Here is a 26,801-nt window from a genome sequence, read left to right on the forward strand (position 1 = left end):
AACTTGAAAATCCCCCTTTTTGTAATGAATAAAACCCTATAAGTCGGAAACGTAAAACTTCAAATATACAAAAATTAAAAGGGAGCTCACATCAATAGATATAAACAATTCACCAAAGTTTCTTGCAAATTGGTGAAAGTGTTTTAGACCTATTGTCCAAAAACTGGAATATCCCCCTGTTTTAATGTCTAAAACCTCATAGCTCGGAAAACGTAAAATCTACAATTTATCAAAATCGAATGGGAGCTCACGTCAATAGATTTAACCAATTCACCAAAATTTCATGCATATTGGTTAAAGAGTTTTTGAGTTACTGTCCGATATGTTGACGACGGACGGACAGACGGACGGACGAACAACGGTATACCATAAAACGTCCCGTAAACCGTCGTATAAAAATCAAAACAGTTAAAGAGCAGTATATGACCATAAAGAACCTACAAATAATATCAGAATCCCATCTAAAGTGTACTTTGCCTGAATATGCAGATAGAGTTAAACCATAAGTTTTCTCATAATTTTAAATTTATAAAAAGACGTCAATTCAGGATAGGATTGTTTTAAATCATGTCAATACCGATGAAATGAATACTGAAATGAATACTGAGCTGGTGACGGCATCTGGGAAATGATAATCAAGCAGCAGAGGTATCGACCCAGTGCTGGGTAAAAAGGAAAACGACATTTTATAACTTGCTTACTCTCAAACCGATTTCCCTTATTTATCATCATCAAGAATGCTTCATAATGATTAAAGAATAACTCATGCAAACCATAGATTTGCTGGAAAGTTTGGCATGTGAAAATGACAACAAACATATTGATTCCATCAATTATTTTTATTCTTATAGAAAAGTCAGATTTCGATTAACGTTAACGACATGTTTTTGATTTGCCAGTTGTATTTCAATGAGTAATACTTTATTTAGAATGGTAATTTGTTTGTAAATCAATTGAAATGGTGATTGTTGACAATCAGTAGTTCGGTATTGTCCTTTATGACATAACATCTTAAAATATGCATCAGAATCGATTGGAAATATATATACTTCGTACTAAGGATTTGAAGATAGCGGTGCGCTACATGTGGATAACGATGATTGTAAACTTAAATAGCAATGAACATGTGCAACTGTGTTTCTGTCCTAGATATAGATGTATCGTGAATGTAATGACATTGCTAACAAAGCGAAAACAGCACGTCATACAATAATAACTTATAATAGAAGGGCTTTATAATTAGGTCGAGAAATGTTCGTCTGGCCTGGCTGAAATTTCTTCGTAATTTTTATGCAAACATTGATATATGTATATATCAACAGTCTCTTTAACTGAGGATGATAGTAAAGTTTTATCTAAGGGTTTGAATTTTTGCCCTACGCCCAGTAACATATATAATATAAAACTGGAGGATGACCTGAATACTTTTGCAAGAACCCTCAGAATTAAAGAAAATTTTGGTGACACGGATAATGAATGAGTATGATAATGAGGAAGACTCGACAATTCTGACTCGTAGGAAGAAACCAGAATTCCGTGCTTTAAAAAGAAGAGTTAATGGATTTCAAAACCAAGCAAATCTGCTACACTGGAAGAAGTTATCGACAAGATCAAATCGGATGTTGTTCATCAAGCTAGCAACAAGTACTCGTCGTTTTATAACACCTCTTCTGACGGGAAAAAAGTCATAAAATTGATGAGAAACCGAGATGATATTGAGATAAAACCAGCAGAGAAGAGAAGTGCCGTTGTGATAATGAACAAAGCTAACTACATCGCGGAAGCAGAACGTCAGCTCTCTGATAAAAGGTTTTATAAAAAGCTTGACCTTGACCCTACTTCTGAGTTTTGTTCCAAAAATATTACTGCGTTACAAACCAAGCACAATGACGGTCACATAGATGAAGATACAATAGGATATTTAAAACCAGAAAACGCCAAGCCTGGTCGATTGTATTTTCTTCCCAAAATACACAAGGTTAACAGACCCATTGTATCATAAAAACGGCCACAAGACTGAGGAATCTCGGAATTCGTAGACTTCAATTTAAGATCTTATGTAGAAAATCTTTCTTCTCACTTTCAAGAATTTATTCCTCCTCCCAAACATCAATATTGAAAAAATTACCAGCGTATTGATTCGTGATAATTTGTAAACCGTCAAGATAACTATATCAGTTTGACTACCACATGTCAAGATAAGATTTATTTGACATCTTACTGATGAAAGATATAAGGTAACATTTTGTTCATGATTTTATTTTTTTTGGTGACGGATGTGCTTAAACCCTGCTGACTGCCATTGGCGATTGCCAAATAAACGGGCCACAAGATGTTACAAAATGGATCTTTAATATTAATTTAATACCAAACAGAAAACAATAAACTTGCGGAAAAGATGGTATACCGCGAGCATGGGGTGCAAAAATTTATACACCATACCCGGATTTCGACAATTAATGTCTCTTCAGTGATGTTAGAAATCGAAACGGTATTTGGAAGGCCATATAGTTTACCTCAATTTAGGATAGACTCTTGAATTTTGAAGAGTCGAAATAGGATGAACGGATCATATAAACCCGAAGGCAAATATAATACAAGCCCAAACGAAAAATATAAATAAATCTAAATTAAAAACAACGTTCAAACCTATGATTGCGTTGGATAAAAACTGCAATTTTTATAGGTGTGCATGTAAAACAAATTTCTTGGTAGAGGTGTCTAAATACAGCACAAACAACATTTTCCAAAAGACCAAAAAAAGTGAAAAGGTATATTTAAACAAAACGCATTTGACTAACTGGTCGAACAACGGATGTTCTTAAACCCTGCTGACTGCCATTGGCGATTGCCAAATAAACGCATCACAAGATGTAACAAATGGATCTTTAATATTAATTTAATACCAAACAGAAAACAATAAACTTGCTGAAAATGGTATACCGCAAACATGAGGTGCAAAAATTTGTACACCATATCCGGATTTCGACAATTAATGTCTCTTCAGTGATGTTAGAAATCGAAACGGTATTTGGAAGGCCATATAATTTACCTCAATTTAGGATAGACTCTTGAATTTTGAAGAGTCGAAATAGGATGAACGGATCATATAAACCCGAAGGCAAATATAATACAAGCCCAAACGAAAACATATAAATAAGTCTAAATTGAAAACAACGTTCAAACCTATGATTGCGTTGGATAAAAACCGCAATTTTTATACGTGTGCATGCAAAACAAATTTCTTGGCAGAGGTGTCTAAATACAGCACAAACAACATTTTCCAAAAGACCAAAAAAGTGAAAATGTATATCTAAACAAAACGCATTTGACAAACAGGTCGAACAACGGATGTTCTTAAACCCTGCTGACTGCCATTGGCGATTGCCAAATAAACGCATCACAAGATGTAACAAATGGATCTTTAATATTAATTTAATACCAAACAGAAAACAATAAACTTGCTGAAAATGGTATACCTCAAACATGAGGTGCAAAAATTTGTACACCATATCCGGATTTCGACAATTAATATCTCTTCAGTGATGTTAGAAATCGAAACGGTATTTGGAAGGCCATATAGTTTACCTCAATTTAGGATAGACTCTTGAATTTTGAAGAGTCGAAATAGGATGAACGGATCATATAAACCCGAAGGCAAATATAATACAAGCCCAAACGAAAAAATATAAATAAGTCTAAATTAAAAACAAAGTTCAAACCTATGATTGCGTTGGATAAAAACCGCAATTTTTATACGTGTGCATACGAAACAAATTTCTTGGTAGAGGGGTCTAAATACAGCACAAACAACATTTTCCAAAAGACCAAAAAAAGTGAAAAGGTATATTTAAACAAAACGCATTTGCCTTCAGGTCGAACAACGGATGTTCTTAAACCCTGCTGACTGCCATTGGCGATTGCCAAATAAACGAATCACAAGATGTAACAAATGGATCTTTAATATTAATTTAATACCAAACAGAAAACAATAAACTTGCTGAAAATGGTATACCTCAAACATGAGGTGCAAAAATTTGTACACCATATCCGGATTTCGACAACTAATGTCGCAAGTTTTATACGTGTGCATGCAAAACAAATTTGTTGGTAGAAGGGTCTAAATACAGCACAAACACCATTTTCCAAAAGACCAAAAAAGTGAAAAAGTATATTTCAACAAAACGCATTTGACTAACAGGTCGAACAACGATTGTTCTTAAACCCTGCTGACTGCCATTGGCGATTGGTATAACTATAATTTTTCACTTCTTCGTACTAAAAACAACAAAATTATTTATTTTGTAAAAAATATTTTCATTCTCCATTTGAACTCTATACCTAACCACAAAATTATTTACCTGTGTATATTATTGTATATGGCGGCTTTTTGTTCGAGGTTATTGTTGTTTTTTTTTAAATTGTTTAACATCTCACAGCGGTAAACTACTGTTGCCTTTATTGATTCACCCCTTATTTTTTTGATTTTGTATTTACATTTTATCATATATCAAATTTATTAGTTCAGTGTATGTTCACTTGTGGTAATATGTCTTTTGATTGAGTTAAGCCAATTCAATTGATATTTTATAGTGTGTCTTTCTTTGTTGTGATGTTACGACATTTTTTCAGATAAGGGTGAAGGTTGGTATCTATTAAAACGTTTAAACCCGCTGCATTCGTTTGTACCTGTCCTAAGTCAGGAATCTGATGTTCATTAGTTGTCGTTTGTTGATGTGGTTCATAAGTGTTTCTCGTTTCTCGTTTTTCAATAGATAAGACCGTTGGTTTTCCCGTTTGAATGGTTTACACTAGTCTTTTTTTGGGCCCTTTATAGCTTGCTGTTCGGTGTGAGCCAAGGCTCCGTGTTGAAGACCGTACTTTGACCTATAATGGTTTACTTTTACAAATTGTGACTTGGATGGAGAGTTGTCTCATTGAAACTCATACCACATCTTCTTATATCTATTTAAGTAAACTATGCATACCCTAAACTGTGAATTTATGCTGAGTCATCATAGTTAAGGCCCAGGATTTTCCCAATCTTCATGAAATATTTATAAAACTTCATATGTGAGTTGATTTCATTAAAATCTCTGAGATAACCAGATTTTGCGAAATTCTGTAAGTTCCCTTTTTTCATCCAATATAGGTTTCATTTCTGTAAATATTGACAATGCAATTTCCCATGAAACTCCTTTTACGGCTGAACCTGTACAACTTTTACTATGAAGTTTCGATTTTTTTTTTCAAAGGTCAAATTATAGGGCTGTGCGGCATATTTTCAACATTTATATGCCCCGAACTTATTAGAGTTTAAACTTGTACTTAAATTCTGAACTACCCCTACCTTTACTTTTGGTCTCTTTCAGAATTCAAGGCTGCCGCTATATTTTTTTTATTTATACTGGTAACATTCCCAAGTTATGTCTCTATGAGATGAAACATAGAGATCATATCTGGGAATAAGTACGTATACAACATAATGTATCTATGAATATTATACATTCCTTAAAAGAGGCGTGGTTTAAGAAACAGCTGTATTTATAAAATGCAACCTTAAAGCCTGCTGACTGCCATGGCGATTGCCAAAAAAAAAACGGATCACCAGATAAAGATGGTATACCGGAAACATAATGTGCAAAAATTTGTACACCATATCCGGATTTCAACAATTAATTTCTCTTGAGTGATGTTAGGAATCGAAACGGTATTTGGAAGACCATATAAATTTACCTCAATTTAAGATAGACTCTTGAATTTTGAAGAGTTGAAATAGGATGAACGGATTACATAAACCCGAAGGCAAATATAATACAAGCCCGCACACATGAGTTGCAAAACTTGATACATCATATCCGGATTTCGACAATTAATGTCTCTTCAGTGATGTTAGGAATCGAAACGGTATTATGAAGGCAACATAATTTACCTCAATTTATGATAGACTCTTGAATATAGATGAATGGATTATATACATCCGAAAGCAAATATAATACAAGCCCAAACGAACAAATATAAACAAGTCTAAATTCTTATATAACTACTCTAAATATCAGCACAACAATATTGAATCTGCAAATTTTCGGAAGCAAATTTTTGTTCTTCCCTTGCCAGGATTCGAACTCATCCTATTGGGATATCGAGACAACACCACCTGCACTGTGTCCATCGCTCTAGATAACTCGGCCACCTACACTGAACTAATAATTCAACTTTCGGTGGTCTAGTGTTACATTTTCACGTCAGTAGAATCTAGAGTTGTAACACAGTACATGATATATTAGGCATGGTGATGGAATTGATTGCAGATTGTTTAAAAAAAAATGGACTACAAAATTAAACCGTATGACTACAAGATCTAAACAGACACCTACGGGACATCAGTAATAAAATATTAACCATAAAGGTTTCGAAAAAAATCATTACGAAAAACGAAATGGCTTCCAATTATGGTTGTCTTTTAATGAAATTTCAGGATTTGGTAACAAAAAGCAAACGCAACCTTACAATTGAGTATAAATCTTCCAGCTGTACCAAATTGAATGCTACATATTAAGACTTCACTGACACAGTTTTGCTATTGAAATACACGTTTTTCGCAGGAATATCTTTGATTTAAAGCATCAACTACATACTTGCAGTCTTTATGGACGCCTTCGAGATTGTTATGACCATTATAGAATATCTGTTTAAACATAATTTGTAATTGTAAAATCCAGATTTTATCATCATTTATTTCGTTTATACTCTTTTTCAGATTGTTTCGTATGTACATGTTTTGAACTACCACCGGTACCACGAAGGCTGAATGAATCTAAACAAGTTCACATTCTCTTAATTAACAATTTCAGGTAATCCTCTGTTGTTTTAATTTGATTTTAGCAATTCAATCTTTAGTTTATTATTAGTGACCTTGGCACTGTTAATTATCTCTTTTGTGATTTTTATTCATTTTGTCAAAGTTTACTGTGATTTAAAAACACTTTATATACTTTTTTTTTATAATGAAAAAAATGTTTGTTGAATAATGAATAGGCAAAGATTTCTTGCAGCATATTTACCAAAATCCAAATCCTCTGTTTCGTCGTCCGATGAAAAGACATCATCAGCAAAACCTGAAATTATACATTATATAACTCATTTTTTTCAGATAATATATTTTAAAATATAAATTTATTACTGAACAAAAATTGGACGCGACTTAATTAATTAAAGCACATTGCCGAGTGTATTTAATATTGCATACAAAGATTTTCTTATAAGCTTAAGATTTGAGAATAAAGGCAATTGGACATGCTTTGATACTATATCTGCCCTTGAATTTTTACTTGATAACATTTTTGTTCGCTTTGGAGATTCCGTATATCGTCAAGTTATCGGAATTCCAATAGGGACTAACTGTGCACCACTTATTGCGGACCTGTTTTTGTATTGTTATGAGTTACAATTAATGACTAAAATCAGCAAAGACACATCGAAACAACATCTGATACAAAAATTTAACAATACTTTTAGATATTTGGATGATATATTGGCTCTCAATAATGACGACTTCAGTGTGTATACTAAAGAAATTTATCCTGTTGAACTTACTTTAAATAAAGCTAATACCAACAATGACCACTGTCCTTTCCTCGATCTTGATATCTATATCATTAACGGGAAGCTTAATACAAAAATTTATGATAAAAGAGATGATTTTTCATTTCCTATCGTTAATTATCCATTTTTAGATGGTGACGTTCCCTTGTCACCATCTTATGGTGTTTATATATCTCAACTTGTACGATTCGCTCGTGTATGTAACAACGTATTAGATTTTAGCGAGAGAAATTTATGTATTACTGAAAATTATTACAACAGGGTTTTCGATATCATAAACTAGTCAAAACATTTACTAAATTTTATCATCGGTATAAGGACATCATTCGTAAATATAACTCAACATGCAGATATCTTATACGTTCGGGTATTTCACATCCAATCTTTTATGGTAATATTCTTTACAAAGCACAAACATGTCAGTATTCACCTCAAAAGCTAACTAAACCTTTAAACAGACTTATTAAGAAGGGATATAGTTACGATACTGTTGTCAGGTCATTAAAGATTGCATATTTTGGCTTTAATATTAATTCACTTATAGGGTCTTTGCATCGGAATTAACACATTTATTCTAAAACCAGTTGTTGGCATGACACGGGTTATGTTCTTATCATATATTTTATGACGGTATAATACTAAACCCCTAACAGGAGGGATTGTGCCTGATATTCATATGATGAAGACATAATCTTTTAATCAGTTTAATTGAGGTCTGGAGCTGGCATGTTAGTAACTGCTAGTAGTCTGTTGTTATTTATGTAATATTGTCATTTTGTTTACTTTCTTTTGTTTCCTATTCTGACATCGGACTCGGACTTCTCTTATACTGAGTTTTACTGTACGTACGGTTGTGCGTTTGTTTTTTCTACATTGGCTAGAGGTATAGGGGGATGGTTGAAATCTCAAAAAACATGTTTAACCCCGCCGCATTTTTGCGCCTGTCCCAAGTCAGGAGCCTCTGGCTTTTGTTAGTCTTGTATCATTTTTAATTTTAGTTTCCTATGTATAATTTGGAGTTTAATATGACGTCCATTATCACTGAACTAGTATACATATTTGTTTAGGGACCAGCTGAAGGACGCCTTCGGGTGCGGGAGTTTCTCGCTACATTGAAGACCCATTGGTGGCTTTCGGCTGTTGTCTGCTCTAAGGTCGGGTTGTTGTCTCTTTGACACATTCCCCATTTCCATTCTCAATTTTAAACATGAAATGAATGAAACAGTTTCATATATACACATATTTTGGGGACAACAGTATGATATTAAACGTTTTACTTCGATTTATTTGATGATTTATCATTTGAAGAATCGAGTTACAGAACAAATTCTTTAGAAACAACTGACAACAAACGATTATCATATGATGCCTTCAAATTACTTTAAAATAAATTAAGAAATTTACCTTCATTCCATTCTCCAAATGTCGACATGCGTCTTTGTAATCCTTCATGTAAATGAAAAAATAGTAATATGAAATTGTAAACGTAACAACATCTAAATGCAAACATGCACTACATTAGTTCCATCCAATGTATATCGCTCATTACTATCGCATTCTTTGATAAAAACAGGCTCAATTGAAAGCCTTTAAAAGGGTAAAAAATGTCAATAATACAATACATTGTTTTTCAATAATATCAGATCATGGCACAACATGCCTTCATGGAATGAACATTTTCAAAATAGGAGTACTCTGTTAAGTATACGATTAAAATACCTACCAGCCTGTAAATAATACGCAATACAGCTTATCAACATTCTGAATAATAACAACTAAACTGAGTACTATATTTTTAAAGGGAAATGCCGTTATGTTGATGTTTACATCTGATAATTTGAAATGTGTGCATAAATAGTATAATACCATAGAAAGATTTAAACCTAGACACCATTTGTTTTTGATGTGTAACTAGTGTACTAGGCTAAATGAATTGAAATTCATTGATGAGAGCGCATACATTACTTACTTTGTACGCTCAAGGTATGAAGCTATTAGCACAATTAAACATATTTAAGGCACAATATTATATTAAACTTTTTACTTAGATGTATTTGATGAGAAATTATTTCAATATTATTGAAATTATTCTAATTAATAAAAACCAAATTGAATTTCCGTTTTGACGCATGGGTTACTGTACTTTTTACATTACTGTATACACATAAACTCACTCATGATAGTGTTCCTTTGCTCTTGCAGTTTATCATTCAATCTTGATATCAAGCTCTTACTGGTTTTGCACACAAGGCATATCAAATCTTTTTTACAGTCGTCACATGTAAGTATTGTATCAACTGGCTTTTCCATTTCTTCTCTCCTAATTTCGGGATTATCGTCTACCAATTTTAAAAAGAGCGATCAAATGAAAATGCATTATGGTAAATCGATAAAATCTACTGGGAAAGGAGACGTAATAGTTCAAGGTATAGTACTAAGTATAACTAAAATCGACTTTAACACATGTTTAACATTCATAAAAGTAAATCAATACATTGTTTACGAAAACTAAGCTACTATATATAATATGAATTATCCTGCAATTGTTTTTTTTCGAATACTTCTAAAGATTTCTATTGTCCTTTAAGTTGCATATTTCGTCTGTAAGCTAAAGTAAATTCATTATTTCTGTACATTTTTTAATTGTAGTAATTACGTACCATTATCCTCATTTAACTGGCATGTCACATCGAGTTTAATCATTTGCTCTTCTTCAATGTATTTTTCAAAGTCACACACTTCAATGAATTTTTCTAGAAAGGATTTCACTGCCATTTCAAGTGATGAAAGTGAGCTAAATGTATGACTAGCTGTAGTTGTTTGAAGAGCTAGCCTCCCAGATATATCTATTTTTGCATACTCTACATGGAACCAGTCGCGTAGATGCTGTATTTTACTATTAATAGTATCTGCTATGGAAACAACATCCCATGAGTGTTTCTTTTGTGTGTAATGCCAGGTCCATATCACAGAGAAATCGACACTTTCTGCAAGAAAATTTACATTATTATAGATTTTATTACTGATTTTCTAATTGATATCATATTTGATTATGCATTTATATGAGCTGTTTTATCGTTTATGATCAGGCTTTCTAAAGTTTAAAAATGAAAGTTAATGATTTTTGGAATAATAAGATTAATCATTCCATGCGTTCTACCTTAGTATAATTTATTTTGTTATAGGAAGTAATAAAAAGTAAAATCACAAAATACTGAACTCCGAGGAAAATTCAAAAAGGAAAGTCCCCAATCAAATGGCAAAATCAAAAAAACAATCACATCAAACGAATGTATAACAACTGTTATATTCCTGACTTGGTACAGACATTTTCTTATGTGGTAACTGGTGGATTGAACCTGGTTTTATAGCTAGCTAAACCTCTCATTTGTATGACAGTCGCATCAAATTCCATTATATTGACAACGATGCGTGAACAAAACAAACAGACACAATAGGTAAAAATGTCAAAAAAGGGGTACAGCAGTCAACATTGTGTTATCATCTAAATCACTATAAAAACAAACAAATGTAACGAAGAAGCACAAAAAGGCATACATCAAATTCAAAATCCTCGTTTTGCTTATATTATACGATTTTATTTATCTATATAAGATCCACCCATAAAGGATGGAAGGTTTTAAGTACTGGCGTAAAATCGCGCGTTTGAAATTCGCACAGGTAGACATAAAATGATTTTATCGTTCAAAGTATGAGGGGATACATAAATACAGAGTCACGTAAAATGGATATAACAAAAAACAGACTTAACAGTAAAAGTAATATTTATAAATAAAATAAAATAATTGTGTGGTACAATGTATGACGATATACATAAGTACAGATTCACGTCAAATGTATATCACAAAAAACAGACTCAAAAGTAAAAGTAATATTAATAATTAAAATAATTTTGTCGTTCAAAGTATGACGGGATACATAAGCACAGAGTCTCGTCAAATGGATATCTCAAAAAAATAGACTTAACAGTAAAAGTAATATTAATAAAGATAAATAAAAGAATACTATAACACGATAGTAAGATGATAAACAACGTCAGTACGCAAAATCTATACTTCAAGACCATCGTGTATTATTTGTGAAGTTGATACGGAATATTTATCAACAAGTTCTTGGTACCTTCCGATGAACTTTTTTAGAAAAAGAACGAGACGTTCTTTGACATACCCCTGGTTCATCAACTTTCTGCTCAGACACTGGTGACGTTTTACAAAGTCTGAGTAGGAGCTGCAAGCTCTTGAATACCGAATAAGTTGGGAAATGTATATCCCATATGCAGGTGAAGTTGGTATATTGCTACTAAGGTGGGGGAAATTGATAATTTCAAAATTAAAATCGTCTCGTTTGTCATAGATTCTGGTACTGAGATGACTGTGTATGTCAAATTCGAGGTAGAAGTCTAAAAATGAGGCGGAGGAAGCCGTGACTGTTGTTTCTTTAATTTCTAGTTCTGGTGGATATATTAATGGAACCAAGTCAGAAAAGTTCGGATATGGTTAGTCTAAACATTATACCTATTATAATAGAAAAACGGAAGACATGGGATATCCATCCATGACACAAAAAATCACACACAAAGCAAAGAAACAGCTGTTTTTTTATATCAAAGTGACAGTTAAGCCTTAAACATGGAGCTAAAAAAAAATTATCACCTCCCTGCAAGTTTTAAACGGCCCCTAGCACCGATTGGAGCTGAATTAATTCTCTGCAAAATAATTTGGGTAGACATTGAAACATCACCAAATCGGGCCCTGTGAACAGGAACAGTCCGGAAAGTAATACATATTTAAGATATGTGTAAATATCAAACTATATATTTGAATATATTCTGGTAATTTAGATATCAATGCTAGGCGAAGGCCTACTGATCCTTCTAGAACTGCTTTTTACTGATAATTTTGAATAATACAAAAAGGTATGAGTAAATTTTAAATGGAGGGCATATATTAACTGTTTCTTAGATATGAAGTAACTAATTTGGTATTTCCAAAGTTCCGATAACCAGTGTGGTCTAATAAGGAGAAAAACGGTACATTGAGAGCGCCCAAATAAATGCTTGAAATTGAAAAAAATTACATTGATAGTGATGGGGCCAAGACTAGGTGATGTGCGTCTTATTAAAATTGTAAACAAACTGGCCTTTGAAAGAATGATGTGGCACATATAAAAGAAGTTATCTAAGAATAAATGCAACATAACTTTAAAAATCCAGGAGCATACACCTCAAGCACGGGGACACCTGCTACAACCTCGACACAACAGAGGGACAATCTCCGTCAATATTATAGAAAAATAAAGGATATCCATCCATGACATAAAATCAGCACTTGTAAAGAAAAAAACACACAAAAAACAAAGAAACAGCGCATGCTTTGCTGTTCTTCATCTCAAAATCACAGTGGTGCCTAGCTTCAACACGAAGCACAAAAACCCTCACCTCACTGCAAATTTAACACGTCCTCGAGCACCGGTTTAAGTGGAATTCTTAGCAAAATAATTCGGTTAGACTTTGCAAGATGTCGCACTACCAATGCGGGCCCGGTCAAAAAGAGCATACTGAAATAATGCTATATATATATTGAAGAAATGAAAAAAACAATTAATACCATAACGAAACGTATTTTTCACCATCTGTAATTTGACAGAGTAAAAGTTAAGTGATAGTAAAGATACTCGTTTATCCTATGGTTATCGCATGGTTTGGATGTTAAGATGTTTATTTGAAAGTTTAATTCAGCCGCAGTAACTACTTAACAAGAACGAAAAATGCATACACGTTTAAATAGCAAACACATTGAGTACAACATGATCTGCATATAAATATAAAACATTTGCATATGAATCGTTTCAATTTTAAAACGATACTTTGCTAGCGAATAAAGTGAAACCTTGCAAATCTTTCGTAAACAATTCCACGAGGTCAACACTGTCAGCATATAACGAATATTTATAATTAACATATAGAGTATCAGAAAAAAAGTAATTCTAAATTACATGAATATTATTATATTATGTGCATATCAAATATATTTAAGTAGATCAACAATCTTTCTACTTTTCCTGTAAAAGCTTTAAACCTAGTAGTATTGTTACGGGACGGGGGTTGTGTCTCATAAGTAAACGAACTATTACGGGTAAACACACTGGAGACTATGTTATTGGTCAATTCTACTATCTGTCAACCCTGGTGTCGAGTTACAAAATAAGTTATACTGGTAACGTAGCTGGCAAAATGGTCAAGGCAATGGTGGCGTAGCACGCAAAACAGCTAAGGCACTGGTCTAAAAATGGTATCTCAGAAACTTATTAACATCGACTTACTTATTACATGTCGACAGATAACAAGATTTATTTTAGCTTACAATTTAATACATTTACAAAATATCTAAATCTATTACAAGTATAAATCACATGGAAACCAACCAAAGCACCTAGGTTGTAAAATATACGTAGACTCTCCTTTTTGGTATGTTAATCGTTTGTCAACATCGAAGTAAACGTAGTACAACATCTAGGTCAATCATGGTTTGGGTCATTTATCCATCGGGGATGCATACAATAGCAAAGGTTCATGTGTTTCACGGGTTGCATCGACTGCGGCGCATTTGGTTTGCTTTGGTAATTTCATTTGTATCAGGAGTGAATGCCCTGGTAGCGGGCCGCAGTCTCTTTGAAGACTGTTGTGCACTCGTTTTTATACTTCTGTCCCACCAAAGTCTCGTGCCCCTATGGTGATGTCGGGCAAATTACTTTGTGTTGATTTGAAGCTGATCTCAGGTCATTAGGTCACTGACGTCAATAAACATAGTGATGCAAATGGCGGCAATTGTGAATGTTGACATTCTGTCGAGTCGGGAAATGGGCAAACGGGACTTATCTAAGCTTACTCTTAGCATGTATGGGCCCCGGTTACAATAGTCAGGCCTTACGTAAATAAAATAGCAAGGTAAAAAAGCGGGAACGTATAGAATAAGTATAGACAGAAAGTGGGAATATTCGTTCAGTCAATGGACCCCCTCCTGGTCAAACAATGAAGACGAACTCTATATTATTATTCCCAGTGACAGTACTAACAATATTTACATACAATAACAACAAAAGTATATGTAGTGTCATCAAATGTCTTATATACACGTTGGCTAGCAGTAAACGACAAACGCGAAAGTAGAATAGAGTGTTTACTGAGTAGCCCGAAAAAGTACAATCTTACAGCTAACCCTCTAAACCGTAACAGTATATACATTAACAACAGTAGTTACAACTTGTTCAACTCTCATATCAAGTCAAGGGAAAAAGCTACAAATTGAGGTAACAAACAAAAATTCGGGGAATCGAATAACGGTAAAAAATCGTCGAGAAAATAAACATCTTATGCTGAACTTGCACCACTAGCCATGCGAATCATCATTTGGAGTAATTTCACCAAAAATGCGACAGATTTTAAAAAACATGCTCCCAAAACCACATTCTAAAAGTGTAGGAGCTGCAAACGTAAATACAGTTAAAAAGAAATTGTATGCAATATTGCAGCAGTGAATTATTTATGAATAACAGTTTTCAAGAATATCCTTTGAAGATTATTTCCGAAACATACATTGAATGCCTTATCTGACGTTGTTAATGTTTCAGAAATTAATGTACTGAGAAGTATACTGATATAATGTTAATTATTTACCTTCAATATTCATGTTGTGTTCTTTATCCATTGAGTTTGATAAACTGTGTGGAAGGCCTTTAATTTGCAAGTTGAATTTATTTTTTTCTAGATGAACTGATATCCGCTCTGTAAAACATATATTGAATTTTTCTCAAATTACAATTTGTCACAAAAGTATATATTATGTATTATTTATCTATCCTCTTGCACATGAAGTTGCTGTTGTTGTTGTTGTTGTTGTTGTAGTAATTATGACATTGTACAAAGGATTAGCATTTCTCAATACTGTTATTTTCTTTCCATAAAATGACTACTGCTGGTATATAATATATTGTTAGTAGCTTTGGCGTACCGTGTGCTGTTCAAATACATAGCTGACAGTTGTTTTCACAGGATGCAGGTGCTTATGCGCAAGACCTTTTCTACGAAAAAATTTTAACTAGAGTTTGAAGATTGACAACGACAAATAAAATTATAATCCGAATTTAAACATGCGACATCCCACTTCTAATAGACATGTTACAAAAAGGTATATACTCCACGTTGAGGTTGACAAATTAGACTTTAAATGCGGGTATCGTATCAAAACATAAAAGTGATTTAAAAATTTAAATTACTTGTGTGTCAACTGAATCTTGTGTTTAAACTGCATAGTAATGACGTTCACGTATAAGTGTTTCTGATAACAAACGTCCTTTGAAAACATCATAGATAATTTCATTATAAATATTCCTTATGTAACAAATATTCAATAATAATTATTCCGTGAAGAATAAAAATGATATACCCCATAATATTTCTTCTTTTTTATATTTTGGAACACTGACAGGAGACAAGCGTTTAGCAGAAAGGACAACAGAGAAAAGGTAGTAATGGATAAGAGAAAAAAAAAATCTCTAGCCAACCCTTAAAAATTTAAGCAACTTTTTTTTTTAATATTTGCGGTTTCGAAATCAATAGTGACGAACATTTAAATTAAAGATGTGTCAGAACTTTTGGACGGGTTGTACACAATACATAACCGACTTATCATACCATATTATGAAATATCGTTGGCGGGCGGTTGGACTTGCAGGCGAGCGGGAGAAGAGGGTACCCGTTTTGAGTAATAAACTCCCAACCTAGGCGCTTATCAAATTGGCACAACGTATGTATATACATAGAAAATGTGGAACTTTTTTTTATGGATTCATTTTGGATATTTTTTGCCGGTAATTTTGCAGAGGTTACATATTTTGAATTTTTGGCTATTATACATATGACCAGCATGACACCACTAGTAGGGCCTAACTAGCTCTTATTAGACATTTGAAATGATTTTATATATCATAATCTGTTACAACATACTCAGGAAAAGATTAATTTCCCTTATTATTTCCATGCAAAATGTGACTGGTTTGACCCAACAAAAAAACTCAGAGGATTCATCTCACTTTCAAGAATTTATTCCTCCTCCCAAACATCAATATTGAAAAAATTACCAGCGTATTGATTCGTGATAATTTGTAAACCGTCAAGATAACTATATCAGTTTGACTACCACATGTCAAGATAAGATTTATTTGACATCTTACTGATGAAAGATATAAGGTAACATTTTGTTCATGATTTTATTTTTTTTGGTGACGGATGTGCTTAAACCCTGCTGACTGCCATTGGCGATTGCCAAATAAACGGGCCACAAGATGTTACAAAATGGATCTTTAATATTAATTTAATACCAAACAGAAAACAATAAACTTGCGGAAAAGATGGTATACCGCGAGCATGGGGTGCAAAAATTTATACACCATACCCGGATTTCGACAATTAATGTCTCTTCAGTGATGTTAGAAATCGAAACGGTATTTGGAAGGCCATATAGTTTACCTCAATTTAGGATAGACTCTTGAATTTTGAAGAGTCGAAATAGGATGAACGGATCATATAAACCCGAAGGCAAATATAATACAAGCCCAAACGAAAAATATAAATAAATCTAAATTAAAAACAACGTTCAAACCTATGATTGCGTTGGATAAAAACTGCAATTTTTATAGGTGTGCATGTAAAACAAATTTCTTGGTAGAGGGGTCTAAATACAGCACAAACAACATTTTCCAAAAGACCAAAAAAAGTGAAAAGGTATATTTAAACAAAACGCATTTGACTAACTGGTCGAACAACGGATGTTCTTAAACCCTGCTGACTGCCATTGGCGATTGCCAAATAAACGCATCACAAGATGTAACAAATGGATCTTTAATATTAATTTAATACCAAACAGAAAACAATAAACTTGCTGAAAATGGTATACCGCAAACATGAGGTGCAAAAATTTGTACACCATATCCGGATTTCGACAATTAATGTCTCTTCAGTGATGTTAGAAATCGAAACGGTATTTGGAAGGCCATATAATTTACCTCAATTTAGGATAGACTCTTGAATTTTGAAGAGTCGAAATAGGATGAACGGATCATATAAACCCGAAGGCAAATATAATACAAGCCCAAACGAAAACATATAAATAAGTCTAAATTGAAAACAACGTTCAAACCTATGATTGCGTTGGATAAAAACCGCAATTTTTATACGTGTGCATGCAAAACAAATTTCTTGGTAGAGGGGTCTAAATACAGCACAAACAACATTTTCCAAAAGACCAAAAAAGTGAAAATGTATATCTTAACAAAACGCATTTGACAAACAGGTCGAACAACGGATGTTCTTAAACCCTGCTGACTGCCATTGGCGATTGCCAAATAAACGCATCACAAGATGTAACAAATGGATCTTTAATATTAATTTAATACCAAACAGAAAACAATAAACTTGCTGAAAATGGTATACCTCAAACATGAGGTGCAAAAATTTGTACACCATATCCGGATTTCGACAATTAATATCTCTTCAGTGATGTTAGAAATCGAAACGGTATTTGGAAGGCCATATAGTTTACCTCAATTTAGGATAGACTCTTGAATTTTGAAGAGTCGAAATAGGATGAACGGATCATATAAACCCGAAGGCAAATATAATACAAGCCCAAACGAAAAAATATAAATAAGTCTAAATTAAAAACAAAGTTCAAACCTATGATTGCGTTGGATAAAAACCGCAATTTTTATACGTGTGCATACGAAACAAATTTCTTGGTAGAGGGGTCTAAATACAGCACAAACAACATTTTCCAAAAGACCAAAAAAAGTGAAAAGGTATATTTAAACAAAACGCATTTGCCTTCAGGTCGAACAACGGATGTTCTTAAACCCTGCTGACTGCCATTGGCGATTGCCAAATAAACGAATCACAAGATGTAACAAATGGATCTTTAATATTAATTTAATACCAAACAGAAAACAATAAACTTGCTGAAAATGGTATACCTCAAACATGAGGTGCAAAAATTTGTACACCATATCCGGATTTCGACAACTAATGTCGCAAGTTTTATACGTGTGCATGCAAAACAAATTTGTTGGTAGAAGGGTCTAAATACAGCACAAACACCATTTTCCAAAAGACCAAAAAAGTGAAAAAGTATATTTCAACAAAACGCATTTGACTAACAGGTCGAACAACGATTGTTCTTAAACCCTGCTGACTGCCATTGGCGATTGGTATAACTATAATTTTTCACTTCTTCGTACTAAAAACAACAAAATTATTTATTTTGTAAAAAATATTTTCATTCTCCATTTGAACTCTATACCTAACCACAAAATTATTTACCTGTGTATATTATTGTATATGGCGGCTTTTTGTTCGAGGTTATTGTTGTTTTTTTTTAAATTGTTTAACATCTCACAGCGGTAAACTACTGTTGCCTTTATTGATTCACCCCTTATTTTTTTGATTTTGTATTTACATTTTATCATATATCAAATTTATTAGTTCAGTGTATGTTCACTTGTGGTAATATGTCTTTTGATTGAGTTAAGCCAATTCAATTGATATTTTATAGTGTGTCTTTCTTTGTTGTGATGTTACGACATTTTTTCAGATAAGGGTGAAGGTTGGTACCTATTAAAACGTTTAAACCCGCTGCATTCGTTTGTACCTGTCCTAAGTCAGGAATCTGATGTTCATTAGTTGTCGTTTGTTGATGTGGTTCATAAGTGTTTCTCGTTTCTCGTTTTTCAATAGATAAGACCGTTGGTTTTCCCGTTTGAATGGTTTACACTAGTCTTTTTTTGGGCCCTTTATAGCTTGCTGTTCGGTGTGAGCCAAGGCTCCGTGTTGAAGACCGTACTTTGACCTATAATGGTTTACTTTTACAAATTGTGACTTGGATGGAGAGTTGTCTCATTGAAACTCATACCACATCTTCTTATATCTATTTAAGTAAACTATGCATACCCTAAACTGTGAATTTATGCTGAGTCATCATAGTTAAGGCCCAGGATTTTCCCAATCTTCATGAAATATTTATAAAACTTCATATGTGAGTTGATTTCATTAAAATCTCTGAGATAACCAGATTTTGCGAAATTCTGTAAGTTCCCTTTTTTCATCCAATATAGGTTTCATTTCTGTAAATATTGACAATGCAATTTCCCATGAAACTCCTTTTACGGCTGAACCTGTACAACTTTTACTATGAAGTTTCGATTTTTTTTTTCAAAGGTCAAATTATAGGGCTGTGCGGCATATTTTCAACATTTATATGCCCCGAACTTATTAGAGTTTAAACTTGTACTTAAATTCTGAACTACCCCTACCTTTACTTTTGGTCTCTTTCAGAATTCAAGGCTGCCGCTATATTTTTTTTATTTATACTGGTAACATTCCCAAGTTATGTCTCTATGAGATGAAACATAGAGATCATATCTGGGAATAAGTACGTATACAACATAATGTATCTATGAATATTATACATTCCTTAAAAGAGGCGTGGTTTAAGAAACAGCTGTATTTATAAAATGCAACCTTAAAGCCTGCTGACTGCCATGGCGATTGCCAAAAAAAAACGGATCACCAGATAAAGATGGTATACCGGAAACATAATGTGCAAAAATTTGTACACCATATCCGGATTTCAACAATTAATTTCTCTTGAGTGATGTTAGGAATCGAAACGGTATTTGGAAGACCATATAAATTTACCTCAATTTAAGATAGACTCTTGAATTTTGAAGAGTTGAAATAGGATGAACGGATTACATAAACCCGAAGGCAAATATAATACAAGCCCGCACACATGAGTTGCAAAACTTGATACATCATATCCGGATTTCGACAATTAATGTCTCTTCAGTGATGTTAGGAATCGAAACGGTATTATGAAGGCAACATAATTTACCTCAATTTAGGATAGACTCTTGAATATAGATGAATGGATTATATACATCCGAAAGCAAATATAATACAAGCCCAAACGAACAAATATAAACAAGTCTAAATTCTTATATAACTACTCTAAATATCAGCACAACAATATTGAATCTGCAAATTTTCGGAAGCAAATTTTTGTTCTTCCCTTGCCAGGATTCGAACTCATCCTATTGGGATATCGAGACAACACCACCTGCACTGTGTCCATCGCTCTAGATAACTCGGCCACCTACACTGAACTAATAATTCAACTTTCGGTGGTCTAGTGTTACATTTTCACGTCAGTAGAATCTAGAGTTGTAACACAGTACATGATATATTAGGCATGGTGATGGAATTGATTGCAGATTGTTTAAAAAAAAATGGACTACAAAATTAAACCGTATGACTACAAGATCTAAACAGACACCTACGGGACATCAGTAATAAAATATTAACCATAAAGGTTTCGAAAAAAATCATTACGAAAAACGAAATGGCTTCCAATTATGGTTGTCTTTTAATGAAATTTCAGGATTTGGTAACAAAAAGCAAACGCAACCTTACAATTGAGTATAAATCTTCCAGCTGTACCAAATTGAATGCTACATATTAAGACTTCACTGACACAGTTTTGCTATTGAAATACACGTTTTTCGCAGGAATATCTTTGATTTAAAGCATCAACTACATACTTGCAGTCTTTATGGACGCCTTCGAGATTGTTATGACCATTATAGAATATCTGTTTAAACATAATTTGTAATTGTAAAATCCAGATTTTATCATCATTTATTTCGTTTATACTCTTTTTCAGATTGTTTCGTATGTACATGTTTTGAACTACCACCGGTACCACGAAGGCTGAATGAATCTAAACAAGTTCACATTCTCTTAATTAACAATTTCAGGTAATCCTCTGTTGTTTTAATTTGATTTTAGCAATTCAATCTTTAGTTTATTATTAGTGACCTTGGCACTGTTAATTATCTCTTTTGTGATTTTTATTCATTTTGTCAAAGTTTACTGTGATTTAAAAACACTTTATATACTTTTTTTTTATAATGAAAAAAATGTTTGTTGAATAATGAATAGGCAAAGATTTCTTGCAGCATATTTACCAAAATCCAAATCCTCTGTTTCGTCGTCCGATGAAAAGACATCATCAGCAAAACCTGAAATTATACATTATATAACTCATTTTTTTCAGATAATATATTTTAAAATATAAATTTATTACTGAACAAAAATTGGACGCGACTTAATTAATTAAAGCACATTGCCGAGTGTATTTAATATTGCATACAAAGATTTTCTTATAAGCTTAAGATTTGAGAATAAAGGCAATTGGACATGCTTTGATACTATATCTGCCCTTGAATTTTTACTTGATAACATTTTTGTTCGCTTTGGAGATTCCGTATATCGTCAAGTTATCGGAATTCCAATAGGGACTAACTGTGCACCACTTATTGCGGACCTGTTTTTGTATTGTTATGAGTTACAATTAATGACTAAAATCAGCAAAGACCCATCGAAACAACATCTGATACAAAAATTTAACAATACTTTTAGATATTTGGATGATATATTGGCTCTCAATAATGACGACTTCAGTGTGTATACTAAAGAAATTTATCCTGTTGAACTTACTTTAAATAAAGCTAATACCAACAATGACCACTGTCCTTTCCTCGATCTTGATATCTATATCATTAACGGGAAGCTTAATACAAAAATTTATGATAAAAGAGATGATTTTTCATTTCCTATCGTTAATTATCCATTTTTAGATGGTGACGTTCCCTTGTCACCATCTTATGGTGTTTATATATCTCAACTTGTACGATTCGCTCGTGTATGTAACAACGTATTAGATTTTAGCGAGAGAAATTTATGTATTACTGAAAATTATTACAACAGGGTTTTCGATATCATAAACTAGTCAAAACATTTACTAAATTTTATCATCGGTATAAGGACATCATTCGTAAATATAACTCAACATGCAGATATCTTATACGTTCGGGTATTTCACATCCAATCTTTTATGGTAATATTCTTTACAAAGCACAAACATGTCAGTATTCACCTCAAAAGCTAACTAAACCTTTAAACAGACTTATTAAGAAGGGATATAGTTACGATACTGTTGTCAGGTCATTAAAGATTGCATATTTTGGCTTTAATATTAATTCACTTATAGGGTCTTTGCATCGGAATTAACACATTTATTCTAAAACCAGTTGTTGGCATGACACGGGTTATGTTCTTATCATATATTTTATGACGGTATAATACTAAACCCCTAACAGGAGGGATTGTGCCTGATATTCATATGATGAAGACATAATCTTTTAATCAGTTTAATTGAGGTCTGGAGCTGGCATGTTAGTAACTGCTAGTAGTCTGTTGTTATTTATGTAATATTGTCATTTTGTTTACTTTCTTTTGTTTCCTATTCTGACATCGGACTCGGACTTCTCTTATACTGAGTTTTACTGTACGTACGGTTGTGCGTTTGTTTTTTCTACATTGGCTAGAGGTATAGGGGGATGGTTGAAATCTCAAAAAACATGTTTAACCCCGCCGCATTTTTGCGCCTGTCCCAAGTCAGGAGCCTCTGGCTTTTGTTAGTCTTGTATCATTTTTAATTTTAGTTTCCTATGTATAATTTGGAGTTTAATATGACGTCCATTATCACTGAACTAGTATACATATTTGTTTAGGGACCAGCTGAAGGACGCCTTCGGGTGCGGGAGTTTCTCGCTACATTGAAGACCCATTGGTGGCTTTCGGCTGTTGTCTGCTCTAAGGTCGGGTTGTTGTCTCTTTGACACATTCCCCATTTCCATTCTCAATTTTAAACATGAAATGAATGAAACAGTTTCATATATACACATATTTTGGGGACAACAGTATGATATTAAACGTTTTACTTCGATTTATTTGATGATTTATCATTTGAAGAATCGAGTTACAGAACAAATTCTTTAGAAACAACTGACAACAAACGATTATCATATGATGCCTTCAAATTACTTTAAAATAAATTAAGAAATTTACCTTCATTCCATTCTCCAAATGTCGACATGCGTCTTTGTAATCCTTCATGTAAATGAAAAAATAGTAATATGAAATTGTAAACGTAACAACATCTAAATGCAAACATGCACTACATTAGTTCCATCCAATGTATATCGCTCATTACTATCGCATTCTTTGATAAAAACAGGCTCAATTGAAAGCCTTTAAAAGGGTAAAAAATGTCAATAATACAATACATTGTTTTTCAATAATATCAGATCATGGCACAACATGCCTTCATGGAATGAACATTTTCAAAATAGGAGTACTCTGTTAAGTATACGATTAAAATACCTACCAGCCTGTAAATAATACGCAATACAGCTTATCAACATTCTGAATAATAACAACTAAACTGAGTACTATATTTTTAAAGGGAAATGCCGTTATGTTGATGTTTACATCTGATAATTTGAAATGTGTGCATAAATAGTATAATACCATAGAAAGATTTAAACCTAGACACCATTTGTTTTTGATGTGTAACTAGTGTACTAGGCTAAATGAATTGAAATTCATTGATGAGAGCGCATACATTACTTACTTTGTACGCTCAAGGTATGAAGCTATTAGCACAATTAAACATATTTAAGGCACAATATTATATTAAACTTTTTACTTAGATGTATTTGATGAGAAATTATTTCAATATTATTGAAATTATTCTAATTAATAAAAACCAAATTGAATTTCCGTTTTGACGCATGGGTTACTGTACTTTTTACATTACTGTATACACATAAACTCACTCATGATAGTGTTCCTTTGCTCTTGCAGTTTATCATTCAATCTTGATATCAAGCTCTTACTGGTTTTGCACACAAGGCATATCAAATCTTTTTTACAGTCGTCACATGTAAGTATTGTATCAACTGGCTTTTCCATTTCTTCTCTCCTAATTTCGGGATTATCGTCTACCAATTTTAAAAAGAGCGATCAAATGAAAATGCATTATGGTAAATCGATAAAATCTACTGGGAAAGGAGACGTAATAGTTCAAGGTATAGTACTAAGTATAACTAAAATCGACTTTAACACATTCATAAAAGTAAATCAATACATTGTTTACGAAAACTAAGCTACTATATATAATATGAATTATCCTGCAATTGTTTTTTTTCGAATACTTCTAAAGATTTCTATTGTCCTTTAAGTTGCATATTTCGTCTGTAAGCTAAAGTAAATTCATTATTTCTGTACATTTTTTAATTGTAGTAATTACGTACCATTATCCTCATTTAACTGGCATGTCACATCGAGTTTAATCATTTGCTCTTCTTCAATGTATTTTTCAAAGTCACACACTTCAATGAATTTTTCTAGAAAGGATTTCACTGCCATTTCAAGTGATGAAAGTGAGCTAAATGTATGACTAGCTGTAGTTGTTTGAAGAGCTAGCCTCCCAGATATATCTATTTTTGCATACTCTACATGGAACCAGTCGCGTAGATGCTGTATTTTACTATTAATAGTATCTGCTATGGAAACAACATCCCATGAGTGTTTCTTTTGTGTGTAATGCCAGGTCCATATCACAGAGAAATCGACACTTTCTGCAAGAAAATTTACATTATTATAGATTTTATTACTGATTTTCTAATTGATATCATATTTGATTATGCATTTATATGAGCTGTTTTATCGTTTATGATCAGGCTTTCTAAAGTTTAAAAATGAAAGTTAATGATTTTTGGAATAATAAGATTAATCATTCCATGCGTTCTACCTTAGTATAATTTATTTTGTTATAGGAAGTAATAAAAAGTAAAATCACAAAATACTGAACTCCGAGGAAAATTCAAAAAGGAAAGTCCCCAATCAAATGGCAAAATCAAAAAAACAATCACATCAAACGAATGTATAACAACTGTTATATTCCTGACTTGGTACAGACATTTTCTTATGTGGTAACTGGTGGATTGAACCTGGTTTTATAGCTAGCTAAACCTCTCATTTGTATGACAGTCGCATCAAATTCCATTATATTGACAACGATGCGTGAACAAAACAAACAGACACAATAGGTAAAAATGTCAAAAAAGGGGTACAGCAGTCAACATTGTGTTATCATCTAAATCACTATAAAAACAAACAAATGTAACGAAGAAGCACAAAAAGGCATACATCAAATTCAAAATCCTCGTTTTGCTTATATTATACGATTTTATTTATCTATGTAAGATCCACCCATAAAGGATGGAAGGTTTTAAGTACTGGCGTAAAATCGCGCGTTTGAAATTCGCACAGGTAGACATAAAATGATTTTATCGTTCAAAGTATGAGGGGATACATAAATACAGAGTCACGTAAAATGGATATAACAAAAAACAGACTTAACAGTAAAAGTAATATTTATAAATAAAATAAAATAATTGTGTGGTACAATGTATGACGATATACATAAGTACAGATTCACGTCAAATGTATATCACAAAAAACAGACTCAAAAGTAAAAGTAATATTAATAATTAAAATAATTTTGTCGTTCAAAGTATGACGGGATACATAAGCACAGAGTCTCGTCAAATGGATATCTCAAAAAAATAGACTTAACAGTAAAAGTAATATTAATAAAGATAAATAAAAGAATACTATAACACGATAGTAAGATGATAAACAACGTCAGTACGCAAAATCTATACTTCAAGACCATCGTGTATTATTTGTGAAGTTGATACGGAATATTTATCAACAAGTTCTTGGTACCTTCCGATGAACTTTTTTAGAAAAAGAACGAGACGTTCTTTGACATACCCCTGGTTCATCAACTTTCTGCTCAGACACTGGTGACGTTTTACAAAGTCTGAGTAGGAGCTGCAAGCTCTTGAATACCGAATAAGTTGGGAAATGTATATCCCATATGCAGGTGAAGTTGGTATATTGCTACTAAGGTGGGGGAAATTGATAATTTCAAAATTAAAATCGTCTCGTTTGTCATAGATTCTGGTACTGAGATGACTGTGTATGTCAAATTCGAGGTAGAAGTCTAAAAATGAGGCGGAGGAAGCCGTGACTGTTGTTTCTTTAATTTCTAGTTCTGGTGGATATATTAATGGAACCAAGTCAGAAAAGTTCGGATATGGTTAGTCTAAACATTATACCTATTATAATAGAAAAACGGAAGACATGGGATATC

General features: G+C 32.8%; 1 protein-coding gene across 1 annotated transcript in view; it reads right to left on the bottom strand.

Annotated features, from left to right (window-relative positions):
- The window catches only part of LOC127732830 (uncharacterized), a 127,376-nt gene that overhangs the window by 52,145 nt on the left and 48,430 nt on the right, over nt 1–26,801 (bottom strand). The window contains exons 16-24 of the mRNA XM_052242010.1: nt 24,892–25,218; nt 24,415–24,579; nt 23,645–23,686; nt 21,700–21,753; nt 15,302–15,409; nt 10,266–10,592; nt 9,780–9,944; nt 9,010–9,051; nt 7,065–7,118 (exon numbers count right to left, since the gene is read on the bottom strand). Coding sequence (XP_052097970.1) covers nt 7,065–7,118; nt 9,010–9,051; nt 9,780–9,944; nt 10,266–10,592; nt 15,302–15,409; nt 21,700–21,753; nt 23,645–23,686; nt 24,415–24,579; nt 24,892–25,218 — 1,284 coding nt within the window. The remainder of the gene's footprint in view (nt 1–7,064; nt 7,119–9,009; nt 9,052–9,779; nt 9,945–10,265; nt 10,593–15,301; nt 15,410–21,699; nt 21,754–23,644; nt 23,687–24,414; nt 24,580–24,891; nt 25,219–26,801) is intronic.

This window comes from Mytilus californianus, unplaced genomic scaffold (assembly GCF_021869535.1).
Source record: "Mytilus californianus isolate M0D057914Y unplaced genomic scaffold, xbMytCali1.0.p SCAF_29, whole genome shotgun sequence".
Lineage (NCBI taxonomy): Eukaryota > Metazoa > Mollusca > Bivalvia > Mytilida > Mytilidae > Mytilus > Mytilus californianus.